The 26,543-nt window shown below is 35.5% G+C and overlaps 1 protein-coding gene across 4 annotated transcripts in view; it reads right to left on the bottom strand.

The window, feature by feature from the left end:
* The window catches only part of LOC149553473 (B-block binding subunit of TFIIIC), a 190,189-nt gene extending 174,826 nt beyond the window's left edge, over positions 1-15,363 (bottom strand). For 3 of the 4 annotated variants that reach the window (XM_089788919.1, XM_089788922.1, XM_089788920.1), the window contains exon 1: positions 14,680-15,363. In XM_089788919.1, coding sequence (XP_089645045.1) covers positions 14,680-15,065 — 386 coding nt within the window. In that variant the 5' untranslated portion in view covers positions 15,066-15,363. The remainder of the gene's footprint in view (positions 1-14,679) is intronic. The other variant, XM_089788918.1, reaches the window with a different exon arrangement.
* Between the last annotated feature and the right edge of the window lie 11,180 nt (positions 15,364-26,543).

The following is a 26,543-nucleotide window of genomic DNA, read 5'->3' as shown; positions in this document are numbered from 1 at the left end:
GTCGGACAGTTTCGGCATGCAATGGTGATGACCCCAATAACTCTTAATCCCAGATCATGAACAGCGATAGCAAGATTAGTTCCATACTCAGTATTGGTCCAGACTTCAGTAAGCCGAAGGACAACATCATCAGCAGACACGCCTACGGGTACACAAGCTACGGGATCATAGCCTCAGCTAGCGGTTCAGGAATCGACTCCCGTACATGTAGCAAAAAGTTTGCCTCAACCCACTCCTGTAGGAGAGCCAGTAGCAGAGGGAGGAGTCGATCAGGGGGGCACACAAGAGCAACTTCATCTAGAGGTGATTGGGACGGATGCAGTAGTCACAATAGCGAACACTCTGTTGGATGAGGATTAGGATGCTGATTTCAGTATTCTGGAAGCGGAACCCCAGCTGCCAGCAGTGAAATGGATGAGCACAGCAAATCGGGCAAATGAGTACTTAAGGCAACAACTCCTTGCCCCTGTTGCCAAAGGTCCTTCCATTCAATCTCCTATGAGAGAGCACACGCAATTGGAAGCCATTTGGTCAAGCAGTGAGGTAGTCGAGGTACCGGCATCGCCAGGGGTGGAGGATTAGAGTCTAGCAGCAGCAGAGAAAGTAGATGAAGGGGTGTAGGTGTCGGACCCTCTACCAGTAGCGGAGGAAAAGGATAAGGATGTTCATTCTTGCCTTGCTGTCATCACAGAGCATAGCAAGTCCCTAGCAGAGTTGGTGCTCACAAAGAGAAGACAAGCAGAGGCTGGACAGGAAGCTCAGGAGATGACGGAGAAAGCTTGGGAGGAGATGGCTGACCAACTTGCCACCCAGTGGATTGCATGGGAAGCAGAGTGGACAACCTTGTTAGTACAACTCGAAGAAAGTGCACAAGGGAAGCAGTAGGCAAAACAGCAGCTAGCAGCAGTGAAGCAACGTTTGGTAGCAGCACTTCAGGAGGACTCAGCGAAGAGGGCTCATGATCAGAAAGAAGCCGAGTGTCAGGAGGTTGCATTGATGCTGAAAGAAGTTGTGGAGGAGAACTCTCAAATCAGAGGTGATTTAAAGGTTCAGACAGAAAAAGTGTATCAGCTTCGACATAGCCGGTCTTCACAGTCTGAGACACAGCCTTCTGGTTCATGATGTCTATGTCTGTGTTGTTTTTATGAATAAATTTACTTAGTTGTTTGTTTGAGTTTTGTTGTGTGGTCATCCGAAGACAACTTTTCTTTTTGGGGGGGATGATGTCATCAGTAAATATAGTATCAAAATGTATGCCGTCGGTATCAGGATGTATGTCATCGGTATCAGCCGACAAGGTGTGTATCGGGATGTATGTCATCGGTATCAAGAAGGTTCTTATTATGTAGCTGATATGTTGTATGTAGCTGACGGAAACCTTCGGGAAGGTTCCTCGAGATGTATATATACCCCCTTCAAGATCATTGTAATCATCTTATCAAGCATAATGTAATATCTTTGGCATATGCGAACAAAAGGAGTTCTGTTGTTCTAATCCATTGTCTGTATGCATTGATTTCTTTACCTACTGCGGTAAACACTCTACTACTCCAAGTCTTACCTACAACACTACCCAACCCCTCCTTTTATACTTGCATGGCCACAAGTTGGCCTATTACAAATAGAATCATCTAGAACCCAAATTAACACATTATACCTTAGTCGGCTTACAATAATCATTAAACACATATGAGAAATAACTGAGACCCTAAATAAGTCCTCACACATCCTAGAATCAATCCATGTCACGATCACACACTACGCATATTAAATGCACCAAGTCGGTCGAACAAATCTCCCAAGACACCCAGTTGGTGAACCAAACCACCGAGCATCAACAACCACTGAGCACATCAAGTTTACACCAAGTACACCCAGCAAGCGCAACCATTGAGCTCCCACATAATCTCTAAGCACTAGTTCCACAGAGCAGATCATAAATCGAGCACCATAAGGATAACCAAGTTTCTTCAGTCACTGAGTTCCTCAAGTGAAAGTACAACCAAGTACTCCCTAATAGTGATCGAGCATCATCTCTTTTCAACTATGTCCTCCAACTCCAAGGTCCAAACCACTCTAGCATACAGGATTGCCAACTACCCCAGGATGCTCTTGCATTAGAAGTCACACAATTCTATATATATATGATTACTTTGTGTGTTAGAATATACACCAAGTGAAAGCATTGTACTTGAACATTTTTATATTAATAAAAGATATATTTTTCTGGTGTGGGTGGGGTTTCCCCTTCAATAAAAGAGATATTTTTCTCTTGTACTTATTTTTCTTTTATTTGTTGTTGTTTATCTAAATTTAATCTTTGAGTTTGAGATGAAGGATCTTGGTCTCATGTATTACTTTCTAGGACAGCATGCGGGGAAAAGACCGAATGAGATTAGTCTTAGTCAAAAGATAACTCCATAGATATCTTGAAGAGGTTTGGGATGTTAAGTTGCAAGTTCATGTCGACACCCATGAAGACAAATTTGAAGAAATTAAGAGATGCTATAGCTAGTTATAATTTGGTAAATCCCACCATGTACATGCAGCTGATTGGATCGATGATGTATCTAGTGAATATTAGACCAGATATTTATTATGCAGTGAGTGCTCTTAGGTAGTTTATGTTGCAGTTGAGCCTATATTGAGCTATTTGTGTGGCACAATTGAATATGGTCTGAGATATACTTTGAAGATCTGAAATTACAAGTTTATTTTGATTCAAATCAAGTTGGAAGTGTAACTGATAAGAAAAGCACTTCTGTATGTTGTTTCAGTTTGGGGGACTACCATGATTTCCTAGTGTAGTAGGAATCAGACCACGGTGGCACAAGTATTGCAGCATATGTGGCTGCTTGAGAAGTAGTGTGGCTTCAATAACTTGTTGCAGGATTGTTCAGTTAAATAATGAACAAACTGTAATTCATTGTAATAACCAAAATTGTGTGAAGCTTTTAATCAAGTGTTTCACAAAAGAACAAAACATGTGGAGATAAAATATCATTTCAGTAATATGGTGTTGAAGAAAGTTATTCAACTCAAGTATATTTGCACTAATAAACAAATAGTTGACATTGTAAGAGTTGAGGAGTAAAAAACTCTAGAGCTCTCAAGAATCACATGCATGCAAACCTATCACAAAAAGAGAGAAGCCAAAAAGCTATACAGGGCAAAAATTAATGATAAAAAAAAAGGTCATATTGATTGTGCAACAAAGAATGCAGTACGATACACAATTTTATTCTAATGAAAATACAAAGAGAGAGTCCTTATATAAAAGGATTCAAGAAACACTATAGAATTATAAGATGCCTAAGTTTAGCTTGAGTGTAGAGTATGATAGACTAATAGTTAAGTAAATAATTATTAGCCACGACATAATAACTCCAACATCTCCCCCCCCTCCCCCCCCTCCCTAAGATGAATTTAGGGAGAAGTTAAAAGAAACTAAGAACTAAAAATGCATAAAAGCAATAATGAGTCCTGACAACTAGGCCTGATGAGGTACCCAGGTACAAAAGAGAACACTCGATAAGGACCGAAGAAGCCTCCAAACTAGAAAATGTCCTAGAAAATAGAAACAAATGAATGATCATGAAGTACACCACCAAAACATGAAGAAGTTGCAAACACTATAGAAGAGTAATTGCTGATTTGAAGAACCTCCACTAAAATAGAACATGACTAGGTAGAAAGGACTGTAATATGCATGAGTGCCCTCAAATGACATTGCTTGAGTCCAGAGGCAAATAAAGGAAAACAACTAAACTCAAAGATACAAATGTCATAAAACACCAAAGCCTGAAGAGTTGATCAATCAAACCAAGGAAGCATTAGAAACAATAGGAGAAACCCCCCATAATGTGGACAAGGGAAAGGTGGCAGGTATGCTGAAAAGGAGGGCTAACAAAAACTGCATGACAAAGAATCAAGAACATCAAGGTGCAGTCGTGGGAGGATCACTCTCTTGACACATATCATGAGGTTAATGTCGTGAAAGGAACACTTATTTAACAAAGGTAAATAACAAATAAAGGTGAACATCAAACCCCTCCATGACAATTTATAATTTAGTGCATGTATAATAAGGCACAAGATGTGTTAGATCCCAAGTATTCAATGCATAGTGGCACTTTATCTCAGTGCATTTGCATTAATAAAATGCTTACAAAAAGATGTCTACAATGATCAGAAGAGACAAAAGGCTAGAAATATAGAAAGAGTGGGCAAAGATGAGTCATCCAACTCAAAGAAAGAGATTTTTGGACCTAAAACATCCAAGATATTCACAAGAGTGCATAAATGTAAAAAACTGAATAAAACATACCTAGAGCAAAATATGGAGATTAAACCCATACCACTAGAAAGTACACAAAACCATCTTTCCAATGATATAAAGTCTTCAAAAATGGAGTTTGAATACTCAAGTTATGTCTCCCAAAGTGGACTTATGGCTTTGACAACGAAAAAACACCATCAAAAAAGCAAAATCAGAAACACCTCCAGAATTGGATAGAGCTTGAAAAAAGCTTTGCAACAATATTAGATTTTTAGAAAAACTTCTTCATATACCCAAGTTATGAGCAAAGAACCAACTCCCACTTTTTGTGACAAAAAAAACAAAGTGTGAGATTTTGAAGGCTTTCAAGTTTAGGCCCATGTAAACTAAAAAATGTCCCAGAAAATAGAAACAACGCAATGATCATGAAGAATACCACCAAACCATGGAAAAGTTGCAAATGTTGTAGAAGAGTAACTACTGATCTGAAGAACCTCGACTAAAATAGAACATGACTAGGTAGAGAAGACTGTAATATGCATGAGTGCTCTTAAATGACATTGATCGAGTTTGGAGGCAAACAAAGAAAAACAGCTAAACTCGAAGATACAAATGTCATTAAACACTAAAGCCTAAAGAGTTGATCAATTGAACCAAGGAAGCATTAGAACCAATAGGAGAAACCCCCCATAATGTGGACAAGGGGGAAGTGACAAGTACACTGAGAAGAAGGGCCAACAAGAACACCATGACAAAGAACTAGGAACATCAATGTGCAGAGAAAGTACATAATAGTGTCATGGAAGGATCACTCTCTTAACACATATCATGAGGCTAATGGCATGGAAAGAACAATTACTTAACAAAGGTAGATGACAAATAAAGGTGAACATCAAAACCCTCCATGACAATTAATAATTTAGTGCATGTACAATAAGGCACAAGATGTGTTAGATCCCAAGTATACAATAAGTAGTGGCACTTTATCTCAGTGCATTTGCATAAATAAAATGCTTACAAAAAGATGTCTAAAATGATCAGAAGGACAAAAGACTAGAAATACATAAAGAGTAGCCAAAGATGAAAATCCAACTCACAGAAAGAGATTCCAAGAACTAAAAAATTCAAGATATTCACAAGAGTGCAAAAATGTAAAAAACTGAATAAAGCATACCTGGAGCAAAATCTAGAAATCAACCCATACCACTGGAAAGTACACAGAACCATCTTTCCAACAATATTAAGTTTTTGAAAATGGAGTTTGAATGCTCAAGTTATGTTTTTTAGAGTGTGAAAAAGAATTTATTGCTTTGACAGCAAAAAACACCATCAAAAAAGTAAAATTAGAAACTCAAACCTCCAAAACTAGATACAGCTTGAAAAGAGCTTTCAAAAAATATAAGATTTTTCGATGAATGCCTACATATGCCCTAGTTATGAGCAAAAAACCAATCCCCATTATTTGTGACAAAAAAAACAAAGTGTGTGACATTTTGAAGGCTTTCATGTTTAGGACCATGTTAACTAGAAAATGTCCCAAAAAATAGGAACAAAGGAATCATCATGAAGAACACCACCAATGCATGAAAAAGTTGCAAACAATGTAGAAGAGTAACTGCTGATCTAAAGAACCTCCACTGAAATAGTGCATGACTAAGTAGAGAAGAATATAATATGCATAAGTGCCCCCAAATGACATTGCTCGAATCTAGAGGCAAACAAAGGAAAACAACTGAACTCAAAAATATAGATGTCATAAAACACTAAAGCCTAAAGAGTTGATCAATCAAACCAAGAAAAACCCCAAAATTTGGACAAGGGAGAGGTGACAAGTACATTGAAAAGTAGACTCAACAAGAACTGCATGACAAAGAACCAAGAACATCAAGGTACAGAGAAAGTGCATAATAGTGTCGCGGAGGGATCACTCTCTTCACACATATGAGGCTAATGTCATGGCAGGAACACTTACTTAACAAAGGTAGATGACAAATAAAGGTTAACATCAAACCCCTCAATAACACTTTATAATTTAGTGCAAGTACAAAGGCAGAAGATGTGTTAGATCCCAAGTATAAAATGCATAGTGGCACTTTATCTTAGTGCATTTGCATAAAGAAAATGCTTACAAAAAGATGCCTGCAATGATCAAAAGAGACAAAAGGCTAGAAATATAGAAAGAGTAGTCAAAGACAAGTCATCCAACTCAAAGAAAGAGATTCTAGGACTTGAAACATCCAAGACATTCATGAGAGTGCAGAAAAGTAAAAGACTAAATAAAACATACCTGGAGCAGAATGTGGAAATAAAACTCATACCACTGGAAGGTACACAAAACCATCTTTCAAACAATATAAAGTTTTCAAAAACAAAGTTCAAATGCTCAAGCTATGTCTCCTAGAGTGCAAAAAAAAACTTATGGCTTTGACAGCAAAAAATACCATCAAAAAAGCAAAATAAAAAAACTCAAACCTCTAGAACTGGATAGAGCTCAAAAAGAGTTTTCCAACAATATACGATTTTTCAAAAACCGCCTTCATATGCCCAAATTATGAGCAAAAACTCAACACCCACTTTTTGTGACAAAAAAACAAAGTATGTTGTTTTTAAGGCTGTCAAGATTAGGCCCATGTAAGCTGATGCAAAAGCCTACACTTGCAGGCATACCGCTTATGGAGATGATGTAGGTGTACTTCAAGTACCCAACTTTTTAAAGTTTATAAAAAAACCTTTTTGAGAAAAAGTTTAGAAAAAAGTTTTATGAAAACTTTATTTTTTAAATAACAAGTTCTTTTTTTAAATCACAAGTTTGTTTGCCTCGAAATGTGGGCCCATGGTCGTACAGCATTGAGGTAAAATTGTTTTTCCTCAAAGGTCAATTGTAGTCAAAATGGATAAACTTTATATGGGAATAGGGGTTTTGGGGTGCTTTGAGCACAACAATGACGTCAATTTAAACCCAAACTGCCCAAAAAGAAAAAAAGTTACTACCAAATCCAACAAAATCACTCTTAAAACCTTTGAAATCTGAAAGCCTCTAAGCTTCAAAAAATTCTTCAACAAATCTTGTGAACAAGGGTCCAAAGTCTCTCATGAAGAGAATTATAAGATGCCTAAGTTAGCTTAACTGTAGAGTATAATAGACTAGTAATTAAAATATAATTATTAGCCACAACATAATAACTCTAACGGAAATTCTCACCAAGCCTCTCTCAAATGAAATTTGTAAATTTTTGAGACAAGGTTGGGTTTGTGAAGAATGTTGCTCTTGTTGAAAGGGAGTCTCAACATTAGTAAAAAATTTAAGTGCTAAATGCATATTTCTCTAAGATAGATAAATATGAGGTGAAAGTCCTTGAGAGATGTTGCTGCTACAAAATGCATATTTCTCTAAGATGGAGAAATATGAGATGGAAGCCATTGAGAGTGTTAGTGTAAATAATTATTATTTACACTTTACTTAAGTTTACTTAGATAAAAGCATTATTTTATTATTTTATTACTTAGACACTTAGGAGTATGCCTACTCATATGAATTGTCATGTTGACAACACAAGACTTAACAACTCTATCTTAGCATATGGTGTCTACAACACTGGAGTTTGCATAATCAACTAAGTTGTCATGTAGACAACACAGTTGTTCGCACTCTTAATTAAACACATGGTCTCTACAACATAATTTTACATGACACACCTTTGTAAGCTTATCCTCTCATCATTGCACTAACTCCTGTGCTCAATGGAGGATAATCCACTCTTGGTGGACATGTGCTTAATTGTGAAGCTTATCATATTGCTAACTCCTAGACATTTTAGAAGCATTCTAGAGGCCTTTATATTCAGGCACTCCTAGTGTACTTGAACATCAATTATCAATTATTGAATAATTTGATATCCAAAGATAATCAGTTGTTCATTCTCATATTATTATGATCATACATTATTTGGTCTATATTGTGCTAGTCTTGTGCTTCTTGATTTTGGCATTATTTTGCCCTAAGGCAAATTCTTACATGGTCTTAAAGTAATAGGAGTGTCATTACATAGCCATTGGAGACTATTCTTGCTTCAACTCTCAAAGGGCCACCAATTCAGATCCGGCGAATCTGCAGTTATTGGAAGCATCTAGAGCCAAAGCGAACCTCACCATTGCATCCGGAGCATCGATCCAATGAATTTTGACTATAAATTTGCCTACCCTAGGCCATAGTCAAAATTGAGGCAAATTTTTTTGCAAACTGAAACCCAAAGGCCCGATTTGCAAAATTGGTATGATCTTTTCAAATCTGTGCAATTGATTTTTAAATCTGCAATCAAATATTGGCATCATAGTCAAAAAGTCAAAAAATCCCCAAATCAACTTTTGTTTCATCAAAATCGGACATCTGAGGTGAAATCTATAATTAATTGATTTTTGGAGGTGCGACGGCGTCGATTCAGGAAAAATAATTACAGAGGTGATTTTCAAACAGATCTACATTTTTTTGTTTTAAGGTAGAATTTTGTGATTTACACATTGGTGTAGATTGTTTGAGATCTTTGTTTCTAAATTTTTCTACAACTTGCAAATCTCGATTTTTGCAACTTCAAAGGCTTAGTTCGGGCTCATCTGGACACATCTTCAGGTGCTATCTTTTTTGAGAGTGCATGATTTTTTGTCTACTTTCCAGATCTGGTATCAATTTGGAATAATTCTGAGTAAACATAGTACTTTCAAAAAAAATTGTCTCATTTTGGCCTATTGGCACTTGTAATTAATTAGATCCTTGAGAGATCTTGTATCTTATCTTGTTGCATCTAATATAGCTTCATATTTGCTGTTGTAACCAGCAAAATATGAAGTCCACTCTTGTCCATTTTGACAAGTGGCCTATTGTAAACGCACTACATATAAAATGCCAAAAGCATTCATTAGGGGGGTTCAATGATCATTTTTGCATTTTAGGGGGTGCATACATTTATTGATCTCATGGAGTTTTGTTTCACATGTCAGTTTGGTGTTAGACTGAGGTTGACAAAAAGGAACCATCAGAAATGGGGTGCCTTGATATTTGATCATCTAAGAAGAGAGCATAAGGAAGTATTTGCTTATCTATGTTCCAAAGAACTGCCCTCTTCCACTGATCTGCCACCTATTAAAATAATTTAAGATGCCATTTTTTTTCAGTCTCAATGTTGATGGTTTAGCTGTCATTGGAAAGGCCATTAAACCTTATGACATTCGGATGCGACTTTGGAAAGCATATGGAGATCCAACATTTCCTCCATTTCCAAAAGACATTCCATCTACAGTCATTCCAGTTATGGTATCTTCAACTCCAGATGAGATTGTACCTCCTAATGCTCCTGTTGCTTCTACTGATCTAGTTCCAACCACAGATGATCCTGATTCAGTGCAACAGGATATACCATGTCTTCCTATTTTAACTTCATGGGATGACTTCCTTCCAGACATTGCAGGGCTGTTTGTGGAGTCTTACATTGAAGATGTGGGAGACATCATTGATGACATCAATCTTCTCTTTGTTGAGGAGACTTCTTCACTTGTTGCAAAGGAACACTCTGACCCTCAACCACTTAAGCTTTCTTTCGAGACTGACATACTTGTGGACACTTCTTTACAGCAATTGGAGAACGACTCTTTCACTTCAAAGGAGACATATCAATCTTTGGAGATTGTATTCCAGTTTCCTCAAACATCCTATCTTCTGTGGATTCTTCCTACTAGTTGGGGAGCATTCTCTACTACACCTATGGTACCATTTCTTCCTACAAGGAGGAACATCATTCAGCTTTCATGGTGTGCATACATCATTGAGGGGAGGCGACATTGCTTCTCTTCCTACATCTTCTTATCAGGATGATTCATTGTCTTTGAAGGTTGATTCAGCGTCATACATGGATATGATACCTTGTTTGCCACCTTATTTTGGGCATCCACCAGATTGGTTCATGGCATCTACATTCATCAAGGACTTGTCGACATATGAGCAGACTTCAGAGGCAGCATCCACAGTATACTACATATAGATCCCTCTTCTATCTTCCTATCCACAGTGGAAAGCATACGTGCACCTATACTTGGTGTATCTTCTTCCTAAAGGGAGAAATGTTGTTTGTAGGCATTGGATTCTCTTTTGTCTTCAAGCACTTATCATTATGAGATCCTTCACTAAGGGGGAAATTTCATGGAGGGATTCTCTATTGTATATGCATGATGTATGTCATAATGGGGGGGTGTTGATTACTCCATCCATACATGCATCTTTCTTTATTGTATTTATCTCTCTTTTTGGAGGGTGGTTTTTCCCATGAGGTTTTCCCTCTTTCTCCGTTTTCAAAGAGATTTCATTGCATTGTATAGCATTGTACAGCATTGCATTTGTACTTGGGTACCTAATATGGCCTAGTAGTCAGGACCCATTATGCATTTCCTCATAGCTTTTGTGAGCTTAAGTGCATTTCCTTAAGTTGCACTTAAGAAGGGGTATTAGTGTAAATAATTATTATTTAAACTTTACTTAAGTTTACTTAGATAAATACATTATTTTATTATTTTATTAGTTAGACACTTAGGAGTATGCATACTCTTATGAGTTGTCATGTTGATAACACAAGAGTTAGCAACTCTATCTTAGCACATGGTGTCTACAACACTGAAGTTTGCATAATTGTCATGTAGACAACATAGTTGTTCGCACACTTAATTAAGCACATGGTATCTACAACATAATTTTACGTGACACACCTTTGTAGGCTTATCCTCTCATCATCACACTAACTCCTGTGCTCGATGGAGGATAATTGTTACATCCCAAATTTTGCCCTAATTTTTGGTTTGATCATAACTATTGGTTTAACGAATTATTCATGTTTGTGTGAAACAAGTTAGTTAATTATATACGTTGTATCAACTGCTAACAGATTATTATTTTTTCCTAGTCATGTGAAACAAGTTAGCTAATTATATTCGTTGTATCAACTGTTAACAAACTCAACAAATTGTTTCTTGTTTTTGTTTTCAGTAGGCTTTTCATTATCTTCCAATCTAAATAACTATCAATGCCTTTTAGAAGTCGCATTTGTCATTTAGAAAACTTGAAAGCTGTATATGTTATTGAGCCAGATATTAAATGAAGAATATAGTCGAATTTGATTTACTAAGCAATCCAATGTCAAATTCTTGGTTTACAATGATTAGTCAAAGAATCTGATTATGGAAGAATGAGATTTTGATTAAGTAGTAATTCATTATCTATTCTCATACATATTCCATCTAATACCCTTAATTCTTCTTCCTCAATCTAAAACGATTTAATCCTCTTAGTTAGTTAAGACTGAAATATTAGGGATAATCCATTTTGCCATCTGCTGATATATGAAGTATGTATGATTTTTCAATTAACAATAATACCCAGAGTTCTCATCAATTATTCAGCCTTTGGAACAGAGATAATTATGTATAGTGGAAGGTATCCAAATGTTGCATGCTACTGGCATGGAATTAGATTATATTCACACCAAGGAATTTCTCCTAGCAAAAAGGTGAATGATTGGAGAAAAGGTGTAAAATCTAACCTACAAATAATATCAAAAATGAAATTAGATAACTAAGAAACAAAACACATATAATAGCTCATGCATGTCCTAATGATGAAACCTGTTGTCAAGTCAAGAGGTGGAGATCGGGTTCACGAACCCAATTTTGAAATCCTTGGCCAAGGTAGAAATAGGCAAATGTGTCGATCATGAGATCTTTTTTGGTTTGTCTAGATGCTTCAGTTATTTAGTAATAACTGATGGGATACCCAAACTACCGGATTGATCAGATAGTTGGACTTAAGAACATCCCAAACCTAATTCCCAGGTAGGGAGGGCCGTTCTATTAAGTTAGAATGTGAGGGAATAAGTATGGTCTACGGTTGGGAGGTTAAGCCTATGTCAATGCTTCTCCTCTCATCAATGTCGAGGCTTGGACAACAAGACAAAGGGAATTCTCCATCATTTTTGTATGTTCTTTTTACCTTTGAAATCATAGAAGCATAAATAGATAGTTTAGAAACATATGCAAGAATATATTAGATGTTTAATCTTATAGTTGCTACTTTACTTTCAAATGAACATGTTAGATTGATAGCAATGTAATCATTTATTATTTCCTTTACATTCGTTGTTTTTAAATTGCAAATAGATTAAGTAGCAGTTATTTCTTTCTAGTTATAATTAGTTAATGGTAGACATTGTCATAGTCTTGTGCTAGTCTTGTGCTTCTTGATCTTGGCGTTATTTTGCCCTAAAGGCAAATTCTTCATGGTATCATAGCTATACCAAGTTCTTACAGAGAGATGTTAACGTTGTAGCTTCAGCCAGATTGATGTGATAAAGACATAAATTGTTATGATTACTAGTTAATCATTATTATCTCGGATTAATAATCTTTAGATAATTCATATGGTTGATATTCTTGGGCATAACTTACTCCTGATGTTAGAGTGAGGTAATAGTAGTATAATGTGTTGTTTATGTGGATAGAAATCGTCCTCTCTAGCTAAGAGGGAGTGTTAATGATTGTAGCTTCGATCTGATGATTTCAATCGATTAAGTCAAATGTTTGAATAGCTTATCAGTCTTAAACATTTGATATCTATCACAAGTAAACTATTCTTAAGATTGTCACCTTACTATAGTAACCACAAGTAAACTTCTTGACCGGTCGTCACCTCTCAAGAAGTTTTTACAAGATCATGTAATAACTCACATGACATCCACCATTAATCATATCAGAGGGTGGGTCCACAATGAATATTCCCGAAGGGTGAAACAAGGGTTTTCACCTCAAATTTCTTTCTCACAAAGAATGATGCATTAAGGTACATCTCGGGTAATCACTAATGTTGAGTCTCCCTCTGAGTAAGGGCTTCGATCTATAACTCCAAGCTTGTCTTCAATAATGTACAAACTTCACTTTGGCTAAAAGCTTTGGAGAAAATATCGATTGTACAAACTTCCTATTTCTAACCATCTCCACATCAAAAACATAAAGGAATCCTTGAAAACAATGGACTTAAGCTTCAATGAGCTTGAAAGACCAGTCACACTTCAAACGTATAGCAGTTTACTGTCATTTTAGCAGTATAATAGTGATTTTCAAATTTAAGGATAAAAATATCACATGGCCTTCTTAAATATGAGACAATAGAATACACTACCTCACCCCTGAATGCTCTTAGAATTGCTATTATCCACTTTTTAACTGACTATGACTGCTACAAAGGACTGAAACCATTAAAAAGTAAGTTTATTGTATGCTACCTTTTTAATTCCAATGCAAGCACCGACTCCATGCTTTTTTTCACATTCAGGTCTAGAATGAATGTGATTTCCTGCTTTTGCCTTCACACTGCGATGAGCAAAGACAACAATCCTTTAGCCATCTTTATTCAGGAAACTTCAATGACACAATAACAGTTATTTTAGCAATCTGTGAGAACCTTAGTGCTCTTTGGCTTCTCCGGGAAACTAAACAAATTATGGAGGGTCTTAAATATCTCCCCTGTGATACCTATGGCACTTAGAGCATTTTCTTAGACTTTCATGGAGATTTCTTTTTCAGCACCAAATCATTGTCCTTCTCAGAATCAATCCACTGGCTGCTCTGATACCAAATGTTGGAGAAGTGGAGGGAACCATAAAATCTTTTATGATTAATTCAGCGAAGTGATGAGAATTTAAACAAATATCATGCAGTTAGGAGAACTGTACGTAACTGCAATGTAATGAGTGTTACACCAACAGCAAAGGGAGCCAGAAGCTTGTGGACTTTAAATATTAAACGTTTCAAGGGCACTTTCTGACTGACTTCAAAATATCTTAAAATGAAATCAAACATCCAATTAAGTTTCCAGTGAAATTTAAACGTGGCTTATTCTGAGAGTATTTGATTGAGACAGTTGTCTTTTTTACATATGTAAGGCTTCAAAAGTTTCTCTAGGTACAAAACATCCAGAAAGGCACAAATACAGAAACAAGTCTTCAGTGACAATTTAAAACTAAATTGTCCTGAGCAGAGTCAAAATAGTTGCAATTTACAATTATTTAAGGTTTTGTCACTTTCTGGCTAAGTTCAAAATTGAAATGCAACAAACATTCATGTAAGTTTCGAGTGACGATCTATACTAAACTATTCTTAGAGGAATCGAGCTGGTTGTGATATTATTTGTTCAAGGTTCCATCAGTTACTCGCGGAATTCAAAGCTATTTGAAACGCAGAAAAGCAATCAAATAAGTTTTCAGTAAAAATTCAAAACTAGATTATGTTTGACTGGAGTCAAGCTAGCAATGCAAAGTAAGCAAATAGCGAGGAGAGGGAGAGGGAGGGGTAACTTAGCAAAAACCGACCTGGCTGTCGCCAATCTCTCCAGAGCAAACCTCTGATCGGCAGAAAGACCAGCGTCCGAGAACTTCAAATCGTAAAGACCGACACAGCTATCTCTCAAATGCTCAGGCGCCAAAATGTTAACTCCAAGCCGCTCTGCGCTCTCCACGGACTGAATAGACGGGTGCGAATTAGGAAATATACGGTCCATTGACGATCCCGGACCTCCAAAGCTAAGCCCTGGGACCTTCAGAAGAGCCTGCCATATCGTCTGTTTCACTCCATTGCATAAATGTAAACCTGCAGAAGCCGCGGCTCTCTGAAGGCCGCTCCATATTTCCTGCAGCAAACACCCCTGCTCTCCCCGGGCAGATATTTCGTTCAACGCAACAGCTACGATGGCGTCCATAACTAAAACCAGAGGAAAGTAAGGTGAAACTCTGTCAAATATTTTCCATGGCAATGATGATTCTCTACACCGTCTTATATGATTTAATTAAGTCTTTTTCTGTAATTTGTATTACATGATTGATTTATTTCTTCGTTTTTGGTCAATTCTAGAGCCAAAGCAATGTTCGTCAATCGATCTCGACATCGAATCCTGGGGGGTTTGCTTCAACAAAGAACCTTCCTGTGAGGGTTTCGAAACTCACCAGGTTTTTTTTTATTATTATTAATTAAAAAATGGCGATATTTACCGCGGTTTTTCCCTTAATTTAATCCCATCGTAGGTTAAACACGTTTTTTTTGTTCAAGTTTAACTTGCGGTCTTAGTTTATTGAAATGGTATTCGCTCTTGTATTCTCTATGATATGAGTGTCTCATGATAAAATATTTCTTTTATTAAAGTTCATATTTTTTTTTATAATAGTTTTTTAAATCAGCTTACTCGTTCGGAGAATCTTAATTTGATCTTTGTATTCTTCCCTTTCATAATAGATATTTTATAATTGAAAGTATCTATATAAATTTAACATATGAGAAAATTCATCACATTTAAAAAAACTTATAAAATATTATTTATTAGCTTCTTAAATTATTATTTATTAGTTTCTTACACAGGGTATTAATATTTTCATTAGACCCCTTTTTATTTATTTTTTCAATACAAAGAATGTGACATTCTAAATTTTAAATTGTTTTATTTTTTAAATTTCTTTATGTGCAAAAAATTCTAAATTTTGATTGGCCACTATCAAGTTTTATGGGGATAAATTTGACTTTTTATTTTAAATTACAAAAAATAGATTTCTAGAATCTTTGTCCAAATTCTGTTATGTCTGAGGCACCCCCACATTGTTTATCCAATGGTGGTTGTTGTGTACATGGCGATACTCCATAAGATATTAGAGTTTTATGACTTCATATCTAGAAGGCTTGCATTCAATTCATAGCATTGGCACTTTTAGATCGATTGCGATGTTGTAGGAGTCCCTTTAGCTATTTGCATGAGCGGACTCTTTTTCAAAGAGATGGGACATTACATACCCAAATGCAATTGATCACCCTGATTGAACCAAGTCAGCCTACTAGGGCTCCCCCAACTATTCGGCATGGGAATCATCTCGTCAACACTCACCATTGGAGTTGTTTGAAATTCGCAATGACATTGACTATGGCTTGAGCATGCAACACATCCAGTGTTGCTCGGATTGAAGTTGGGGTTTCGGCTCTCCTATGATGCAAGAACATAAAAGTTTGGCCCCTTGCGTTTCATTGTTCCTCCTTCCTCCAGGGTAGTTTTCTTCTCTATGAGGTTCCAGTTTTTTGTATTTTCTACTTCTTTCTTTTTTCATAATTTCCCTCCTATCTTGATTATTGCTTTTAGATGGACTTCATGTTCATCACATGCTCTGAGACCAAATTGCTCAAGTCTTCTAATATATGGCTAGTTCTTCCAATGCTTAAGAGCTTGGTAATTTGCATTAGGGAAATGGTTTGATCAAAAATTGTGATAAAAGTACAATTTCATTTGTGTTTAGAAATTTCAAGCTAAGGAACAATATACACATAAATTTCTAAAAGTATTATATGCATGATCAGAAGTAAATGATCCACCTATCAGATATGATCCTGTTTGCACATTTCTCTTTTGTATTGGACATACATATATGCAATGATTCTTGTTGGGGCTGATGTGGCCAATGTCTACTTTTAATTTATTCTCCACACATTTCGTAGCATTTTGGTTTGAATCTTTTCATCAGTTAAACATTTCAAAATTTTAAATTTAAATTTATATGTGGCTTTTTTCTTGGTTAGTTTCATGGAGGTTTAATTTTATATTATTGTTTAATGAATTTAATTGTATGAAATAATTAAAAGTTTAAAAGTTTTCTTACTTCTACATTGAGTTAGACTTATAGTGAAATTTTTCTATACAATAAAATTCATATCTACAAGATAATTGAATTAATTGCATCTTTCTAAAGATTAAAGTTAATAGATAATATTTTAATATTTATATTAATCGAAATATAATTACCAAAGTATAAGAGTCTCAAATCTTGATATTGTGTCAAACATCAACATTTTATATCATATTTAATAATGTTATCATGATCTAAAAGTAAAATCCTTAAATTATCAAACTAACACATCAATCAAATAAATTGTCAAACTATGATGCCACTAACACCTTATTAAATTTGTAAGTTAGACCATCAAACAATATGGAAAATTAAAAATTAACTATTGAATAGCTTTTAAAAAAACCTTATGTTAATTTCATATTAAACTATTAACTTAATATTATATAATATCACCTCTTACATTCTTTTACCTATTCAACCTTGCGTAAGGCAAGGACTCCAGCTCTTCCAGAGAGCTCTTGTTAACAATAATTGTAAAATATAAAGTTTAGTTTATTAAAAATAGACTAAATATAGGGTATAAATATTAGAATTATTGATCTTATATGGTGAAACTAGATAGTCTACAAGGATCAAAGTCAAAGGGTGGAATAGAGTTGTAGAGAGCAATGTAAGGAGCAACACAAGGCACAAAGTCAAAGAGAGTAGTGGAGAGAATTGTTTAAATCAGGTAGATGGGTGGAGGAATCAAAAAGAGAGCTCCTTGTAGATGAACTTGGTGTTAGGAAAACAAAGGGTTGAAGAATGTTTGGTTTTAGAGATTCACCTCTATTAAATTTGGATTGAATATCTTAATCAGGGTCAATAGGACTTCATTAGGAAATGATGAGGGTGTGAAATGAGAAATAAAAGAACATGGGGATAAGTAGATCCAATAAACTTGGATATCAAAAATCACCAATCATTGGGAAGTTCGAGTCAGAGTGTATACAAGGAGAATCAAGAAAGTTAGAGGATTTCCATTAAAATAAGGCATCTAGATCTTAGAAAGAGTAGACAAGAGTAAGACATAACACTCTGTTAGAAGATTGGTTTCAAGCATGAATGTTGATGATATTCCTATGGAGGAGTATTGTAGATATGTTACTATGATGACATGTTACATTCATGACTAAGTTTGTCATTAATGTCAACATAGTAATTTTTTGTGGTGTCTAATAGAAGAACAGTAGAAAGATCAAGTTGGTACAGACAACTAGTTGAGTATTTACACTACCTAAGGTTATGGGAGATACTTTCGAGTATCTTGTATATGTAGTTAACATCGAAAGAAGAAAGGATAAGTCTGGAAGAAGTTATGTAAGTTTTGGTGATGTTTGTTCTAAGATAGAGTTTACAAAGACATGTTCTAGTAAACTTGTTATATCTCTTAGCAAAGTTGTTATTATGAGTATCAAGGTTGATGAGATGAAGAAGACATGTTGATGATGATGTGGCTAAGCTCGCTCGTCATAATATTGAGTGTACGAAAAGTTATTCAAGTTACAAGGCGGAAGACATGTTATCACTAAGTGTAACATGTTCTTAATATGGCCCCATAATAATTAATTGAGAAGGTCTAACAATAGACTCAGGGAATTGTTTTGAGGACTCAGTATAAAGGAAGGGCATTTTCCTTTATTATGGTATGGAATGGAATGTTATATATTTGATGTTAAGCAGCATCAAGAGCAGAATGCGAAGTTGAGCAAAATAGTACGGAAGTGGAGGAAACTTCATTGCCGAGGTTTCGTTGAGTGATCTAAGGTTTGGTATTTGGATCTGAGGTTCGTGACCTGGTCTACAAGGTTTAACAGTGAGTGGTTTAGTTGACTAAACAAAGGAAAGAGGAAGATAATAGTAAATTACTTGTTTAAGTTGTGAGTTCTTCTTGTAGTTGAAATTGCATGTTTGGGCAATGGGCTCTTCTTGCATACATGGTACCACAGATCCTAATAGGATTGACATCTCCTAACAAGGATTCAAAGTCTCTTAACAAGGACTCTATATACTAAATTTTGTAATAGACTCCTAATAGGGTCCATCCTCTAACAAGGAATATATATATATTAGTACATCATCTTGGGCATCATTTCCACTGGGGTTTTCCCTCTTATCAAGGGTTTCCCTAGTCAACATATTTGGTGTAATTGTTTATGTGCATTTTATTATGATTGTTGTTTACTTTGGTTGAATGGTTAAGTTTGTTTAAAAAAGATAAATGTTTTATTTTTTGGATAACTAATCCCCCCCCTCAGTTATCTTGGTGGACTATTATTTCTAACAATTAGTATCAAAACATCAAGTCCTTGAAGATAAAGTTTAACAACTTTGGGAGATCCATGGCAAATATGTTTAGCAAAGATAGCCCAAAGTTCAATGGAACAAATTACGACAACTGGAAAGAAAAAATGAAGACACATATGTTGTGTATGGGTACGGGATATTGGATCTTGACAAAATCAGAGAAGACAATCACTATTGAAGAGGACTTGGAAACTTGTACTAAGGTAGAAAGAGATCCTTTTATGTTCAACATGAGAGCTAAAGAAGCACTATTGACTGCACTTCCTAAAATTGAGTACAATCGGGTAAAATCGCTTGCTACTTCACATTTGATTTGGAAAGCCTTGGAAAATAATTTTGAAGGAGATAAACATTCTAAGAAGTTGAGGCTACAAAGTTGGATTTGTGTGTTTCAAGATGCTAAAATAATGGAAGATGAATCTATAAGGACATATATAGGCAGGATATTAGAAATTATTGTAGGTATCAAAGCTCAAGAAGGAACCAAAGAAGATGATGAGGTTATATGGAAGATATTAAAGACTCTAACACCACCATTTAAGTCAGCAGTTTAGATGATACAGTTGTTGATATCTTGTACCAAAGATTTCACAAAGGATACATTGCTTGGAAGACTTGAAGCAATTGAGAATGAATTTAGACAATTCGAAGAATTGACCAAAACAAAGACAACTTTCAATGCCTTGAATATTCAACCTAATTTATCAAGGAGCACAAGTGCTAAAGGAGATTTTGCTAGCAGCAACAGATTTGAGGAGGACAAAAAGATTGAAGAAGGAGTAGCCCTACTAGTAAGAAAAGAAAAAGGAGGTAAGAAAATCTTTAAATGTTGGACTTGTGATGAATATGGTCATTATGAATCTAAGTGTCCTAAAAGAGAGAAAAGTATAAGGGAAATTACAAACCTAGAAAGGATAGAGAGTGTTTGTATGCAAATGAATATAATGATTCTGATGAGCAAGCATTAAGTGCTAGTGATGATGAAATTGGATTTGTGGCAATTAAAGAAGAAAGTCTAGAGAAGGTAACTTTGGTGTTAGGATGGAGGAATTGTCAGAGTTGGAAATAATGCAGCATGCCAAGTTAAAGGTATTGGATCTATAACTCTTGATGGTAAGAGTAACATCAAAGATGTATACTTTGTTGATGGTTTAAAGTACCATATTTTGAGTGTTGGACAATTAGTAGATAAAGGTTATTAGTTGCAGTTCACCACATGCATGATCAAAGACAAAGATGGAAAGGTAATTGGAACATGAACTAGATCTAGAGGTAATGTATTTCAGTTGAATCCTATTGAAATGACATGTTTGGTTGTAAAGGTAGATGACAGTTGGTTATGGCATAAGAGATTTTGTCATATAAACTTTGACAGTGTTGTGAAGACTAGCAGAATGTTTGTAGTTAGAGATTTGCCAAAGATTGTAAAGCCTACTAACACAATTTGCAAGGAGTGTGTTTTGGCTAAGCATAACAAGACTTCTTTTCCCAACAAGAAGTTTACCACTACAACAAAGTTGGAGATTGTACACACTGATCTCAACAGACCTACAAAGACTAAATGATTCTATACTGAAAGGTATTTTATGATTCTAATCAAGATGATTTTTCTAGAATGATGTGGGTTGCATTTCTTAAAGAGAAATCTGAGGTATTTGATAAGTTTAAGATATTCAAGAATAGGGTGGAGAATGAATCTGGTATGAAGATTAAATGTTTAAGTTCAAATAGAGGAGGAGAATTTACTTCTAATGAGTTTAACACATTTTTGTGAAGAAAATGGAATTAGAAGACAGTTATTAGCTCCAAGAACCCCTAAACAGAATGACATTGCAGAAAGAAGGAACAAGTCAGTTACAGACGCTGCAAGAGCTATGTTAGCAAAGAATGATGTATCCAAAACATTTTGGAGAGAAGATAAATACAACAATCTACACTATGAATAGAGTGCAAGTCAGGAAAGACACAAACAAGACCCCTTATGAACGGTGGTTTGGTCACTCACCTTCAGTTAAGTATTTTAGAATTTTTGGGAGTAAGTGTTATATCAAAAGAGATGATGATATTGGTAAGTTTGATGCTAGAAGTGATGAAGGTATGTTTCTTGGTTATTCATGAAAAGCAAGGCTTATAGATGTTATAATCAAAGAACTAAGACTATTATGGAAAGTGCAAATGTGAGAATTGATGAGAAATTCATAATACAAGAGAGAATAGTTTATTACAATTCAGATGATGATGGTGTCACTAAGCCAAGGAATGATGAAGTATTTCTTGAGATTAACAATGATGTGCAAAATGAAGGGGAGCCAAGGCGAGAACAAAGCTTGGAACCTTTAGTAGAGCTAAGAGTTGAGATAGCAACTCCTACTTCAAGAGAGAATGTGATAAAGAATCACCCATCTAAACAGATTATTAGAAGCAAAGATAAATGTGTAATGACAAGAAGCAGAGTAAATGAATAATTATGCTTGATATCTCAAGTTGAGCCTAAGAATGTAGATGAAGCATGTAAAGATGATTACTAGAAACAAGCTATGAAAGAGGAATTGGATCAGATAATAAAGAATGAGACATGAGAATTGGTCTCTAGACCAACAGACAAGAATGTGATAGGAACAAAATGGGTATTTAGAAACAAGATGAATGAACCAGGAGAAGTTGTAAGGAACAAAGCAAGATTGGTATGTAAAGGTTACTCACAGCAAGAAGGAATAGATTATGAGGAGACTTATGCTCCAATGGCTAGAATAGACGCAGTAAGATTATTCTTAGCCTATGCAACATGAAAAAAATTCAAAGTATATCATATGGATGTCAAGTTAGCATTTCTAAATGGAGAACTTGAAGAAGAGGTATACATTGAGCAACCTGAAGGATGTCCTTTGACAAATGACAAGGACATAGTATGCAGACTAAGGAAAGAATTGTATGGATTGAAGCAAGCATCCAGATGTTGGTATGCAAGGTTGGACAGACATTTGACAAAAATTGGATATAACAAAGGTATGGCAAATAGTAATCTGTATTGGAAAGAAATTGATGATGGTTTGATGATTTTGGTAATATTTGTTGATGATATCATATTTGGAGGTAATGATGAGGGAAAAAAAAAGTTTTCAAAAGAGATGAAGAAAGAATTTGAGATGAGTATGATAGGAGAGATGAAATATTTCCTAGGATTGCAGATTGTACAAGATAAAGAAGGAATCTTTATTTCTCAGACTAAGTACTTGAAGGATTTGTTGAAAAGATTTGGATTGGAAGCATGTAAACATGTTGGAATACCAATGCTAGCTGGACACAAGTTATCTACAAAAGATGAGACACCATCGTTGAGCAAAAAAAGTACATATCTATGATTGAAGGATTGCAATATGTGACTCACACAATGCCAGATATAACAAATGCAACTAGAATTATTGCAAGATTCCAGGTTGATCCCAGAGAAGCAAATTATGCAATAGTAAAAAGGATATTTAGATATCTGAAAGGAACATCAGAGTATAGATTATGGTATGACAGATCTAATGATTTCACTTTAAGTGCTTATACTAATGCAAATTGGGCAGGTAGTATGGATGACAGAAAAAGCACCAGCAGTATAGCCTTCTTTCTTGGAGGAAGATTGGTTTCTTGTTGAAGCAAGAAACAGGATTGTACATCACAAAGTACAATTGAAGTAGAATATGTTGTAGCAACAAAAAATTGCAATCAAGTTATTTGGATGAAGCAAAAGCTAAAGGATATAAGGATAGAAATTAGTGAACCTGTTGTCATACATTGTGACAACACAAGCATAGTAAATATGTCTAAAAATTTAGTGTTGTGTTTGAAGACTAAGGACATTTCTATCAAATATCACATGTTGAGAGAAAAAGTTGTAGATAAGGAAATTAGATTGGAGTATGTGAGCACTAAAGAGCAAATTGCAGACATATTCACTAAGCCTCTTCCCAAAGAGACTTTTGAGTATTTGTGAGGTATGTTTGGGGTTATGCCCCTTCCTTAATTAGAGTAGAAGATGCAAGAGTGCATTAGTCCAATGTAACAGAGCACCATTGTTTTCTGGATTGAATGTTGATGTTTCCTATATGGGGGAGTATTTGTGATGGACAGAGTCATCTAGGACTCTTGTTGGATATTGTTTTGAACAATGTCTTTTGACACTCGAGCTAAGTAAGTATTAGTTGTTGCGGAGTTTGATGCAGAGATGTTGCTTACTGAAACCTTTGACATTGATGTCAATGGGGGAGAATATTGCATGAAAAACATTATGTTGAGGAAGATGTTTGGCATGAGAAACAACATGGAATGACAGTTTGTTAGAAAGTACATTGAGGTATATCAATGGGGGAGAATGATTGATGAAGAGGATTTGAAAAGTAAGATGAACAGTCTTTTTGTTGGTATTCTTGGAACTAGATGTTTTTCATCTATGTTGCCCTCAATGCCAAATGGGGAGATTTTTAGAAGAATGCTTGCAAGCATGAATGTTGATGATATTCCTATGGGGGAATATTGTAGATATGTTACTATGATGACATGTTACATTCATGACCAAGTTTGTCATTGATGTCGACATAGCAGTTTCCTATGGTGTCTAACAGAATAACATCAAAAAGATCAAGTTGGTACGGACGACTAGTTGAGTATTTACACTATTTGAGGTTATGGGAGATACTTCTGAGTATCTCATATATTTAGTTAACATTGAAAGAAGAAAGGATAAGTCTGGAAGAAGTTATGTAAGTTTTGGTGATGTTTGTTTTGAGATAGAGTTTACAAAGACATGTTCTGCTAAACTTGTTATATCTCTTAGTAGAGTTGTTATTATGAGGATCGAGGTTGATGACATGAAGAAGACAGGTTGATGATGACGTGGCTAAGCTCACTCGTCATAATATTTAATTATCAATATGGAAAGTTATTCAAGTTTCAAGGCAGAAGACTTATGTTATCAATAAGCGTAATATGTTCTTAATATAGTCCTATAATAATTAAATGAGAAAGTCTAATAGCCGACTCAGGGGATTTTTTTGAGGACTTGGTATAAAGGAAGGACATTTTCTTTTATCATGGTATGGAATGGAATGTTATATATTTGATGTTAAGTAGCAGCAATAGCGGAATGTGAAGTTGAGCAAAGTAGTGTGGAAGTGAAGGGAACTTCATTAGCAAGGTTTTGTTGAGTGATCTGAGGTTTGGTAGTTGGATTTGAGGTTTGTGACCTAGTCCATAAGGTCTAATAGTGATTGGTTCAGTTGATAGAACAAAGGAAAGAGGAAGATAACATTAAATTACTTGGTTGAGTAGTGAGCTCTTCTTGTAGTTGAAATTACATGTTTGGGCAGTAGACTCTTCTTGCATACATTGTACTACAACTTCTAATAGGGTTGGTATCTCCTAATAGGGACTCTATGTACTAAATGTTGTAATAGACTCCTAACAAGGTCTATCATCTAACAAGGAATATTTATATTAGTACATCATCTTGTGGGCATCATTCCCACCGAGGTTTACCCTCTGATCAAGAGTTTCCCTAGTCAACATATCTGGTGTAGTCATCTATGTGCATTTTATTATGGTTTTTGTTTACTTTGGTTGAATCGTTAAGTTTGTTTAAAGAAGATAAATGTTTTAATTGTTGGATAACTAATTAACACCACCACCCCGCCACCCCCCCAACCTTTCTTAGTTATCTTGGTGAACTATTGTTTATAACACCCTCCCCTTACAATAGTGTAGGAAGGGTGATGGAATCAATATTTTGTAGAACCCTTTCAATGAAATAGGAAAGATGATTGCAAGTATGGATAGTTTTAGCAAAAAAAAGAGAACACTCCAGATAAGTCCAAGAATTGGAGAGCAAGACGCTCCACAGATAGGGGACATTTCAAAGAATTTCATACTAGAAAACCTTGCAAGGGGAAAAGGAAATTACAATTAAAGGTTGATCCCTCATACTCTATGACAAAACAATAATGTATGACTCATGACATTTTCAAAATCTCTTCAAATGCATTTGTGTTTTCTTAGAAGAGAATTGGATAGGCAACTCAGATGATACATTAAAGGATGATGGTTTGTTCATAAAATGGGGGTAGGGGTGGTGGATGGCCAACTTTTGGAAAAAGTGAGAAAATGGTGTGGTCAAAACAAAGGGAAGAATGTAATGCTTTGATCCATTGTAAATGGAATCTTCCTAGTGGAATTTCCTTCAAAAGAGTATAAATGGAAGGTGATGTACCATGGACCTTTCTTAATGAATGGCATGAGAATCTTTATGCAAGAGTGGATCCCAAACTTCAACCCCTAGATACAAGAAATTGAAGTTGAGACAATTTGGATATGCTTATATAATCTCCCTACAAAATGTTGCAAGAAGATGATACTCTAGCATATATTGGGAGGAACCATGGACCCTGTATACATGTGGAGTAAAAGTTGGAAGATAGATGCTTTGAAACATATGCAAGAATCTATCTCAATCTGATGTCACTACTCCCACTTCCTTAGCAGATAAAAATACATATTTATTGATGCAGGAGCATCCTAGGTTGTCTTGTTATCCTACTCATCTTTGTTCATTCTGCATGTTGGTGTTGAGTTTTTGTAGCTCTAATGGATCTTGAGTTTTTGTAGCTCTAATGGATGCCAAGTTACTATAGCTCTAGGGGATGTTGAGTTACTATAGCTCTAATGGACACCGAGTTACTGTAGCTCTAGTGGATGTTGAGTTACTGTAGCTCTAGTGGATGTCGAGTTATTGTAGCTCTAGTGGATGTTGAGTTACTGTAGCTCTAATGGATGCTGAGTTGTTGTAGCTCTAGTGGATGTCGAGTTATTGTAGCACTCTAGTGTTGACCGAGTGTTCCTTCATGCACCGAGTGAATATGTTTGTGGCGAGTGTTATTTTTGATGCCGAGTGTTCCTGTTAGTGCGAAGTGCTACTATTTGTCTTGGTCCTCCTTTGATTGAGTTGTCTATGTTTGGTTCCAGTTTGGGCTGACCTTGCACATATTTAATTTTGATATTAGTAGTTAATATTTGATGTGAGTTGACTTGTGGATGTGCATGCATTTAATGTAAGGTTTAATTTTGTGATAGGTTGACCTATGGTCTGCACAAGTATTTAAGGAGGTCTATGATTGAGCTTTAGGTAGAACTTAGAGGATATGAAAGTTGGAAGATATGTGTCTGGAAATTTGAATTTGAAGCTAGATTGT

This window comes from Cupressus sempervirens, chromosome 6 (genome assembly GCF_028749045.1).
Source record: "Cupressus sempervirens isolate cs-2001-9-10 chromosome 6, ASM2874904v1, whole genome shotgun sequence".
NCBI classification, from domain to species: Eukaryota; Viridiplantae; Streptophyta; class Pinopsida; order Cupressales; family Cupressaceae; genus Cupressus; species Cupressus sempervirens.
This window is presented reverse-complemented; position numbering and strand designations above follow the sequence as displayed.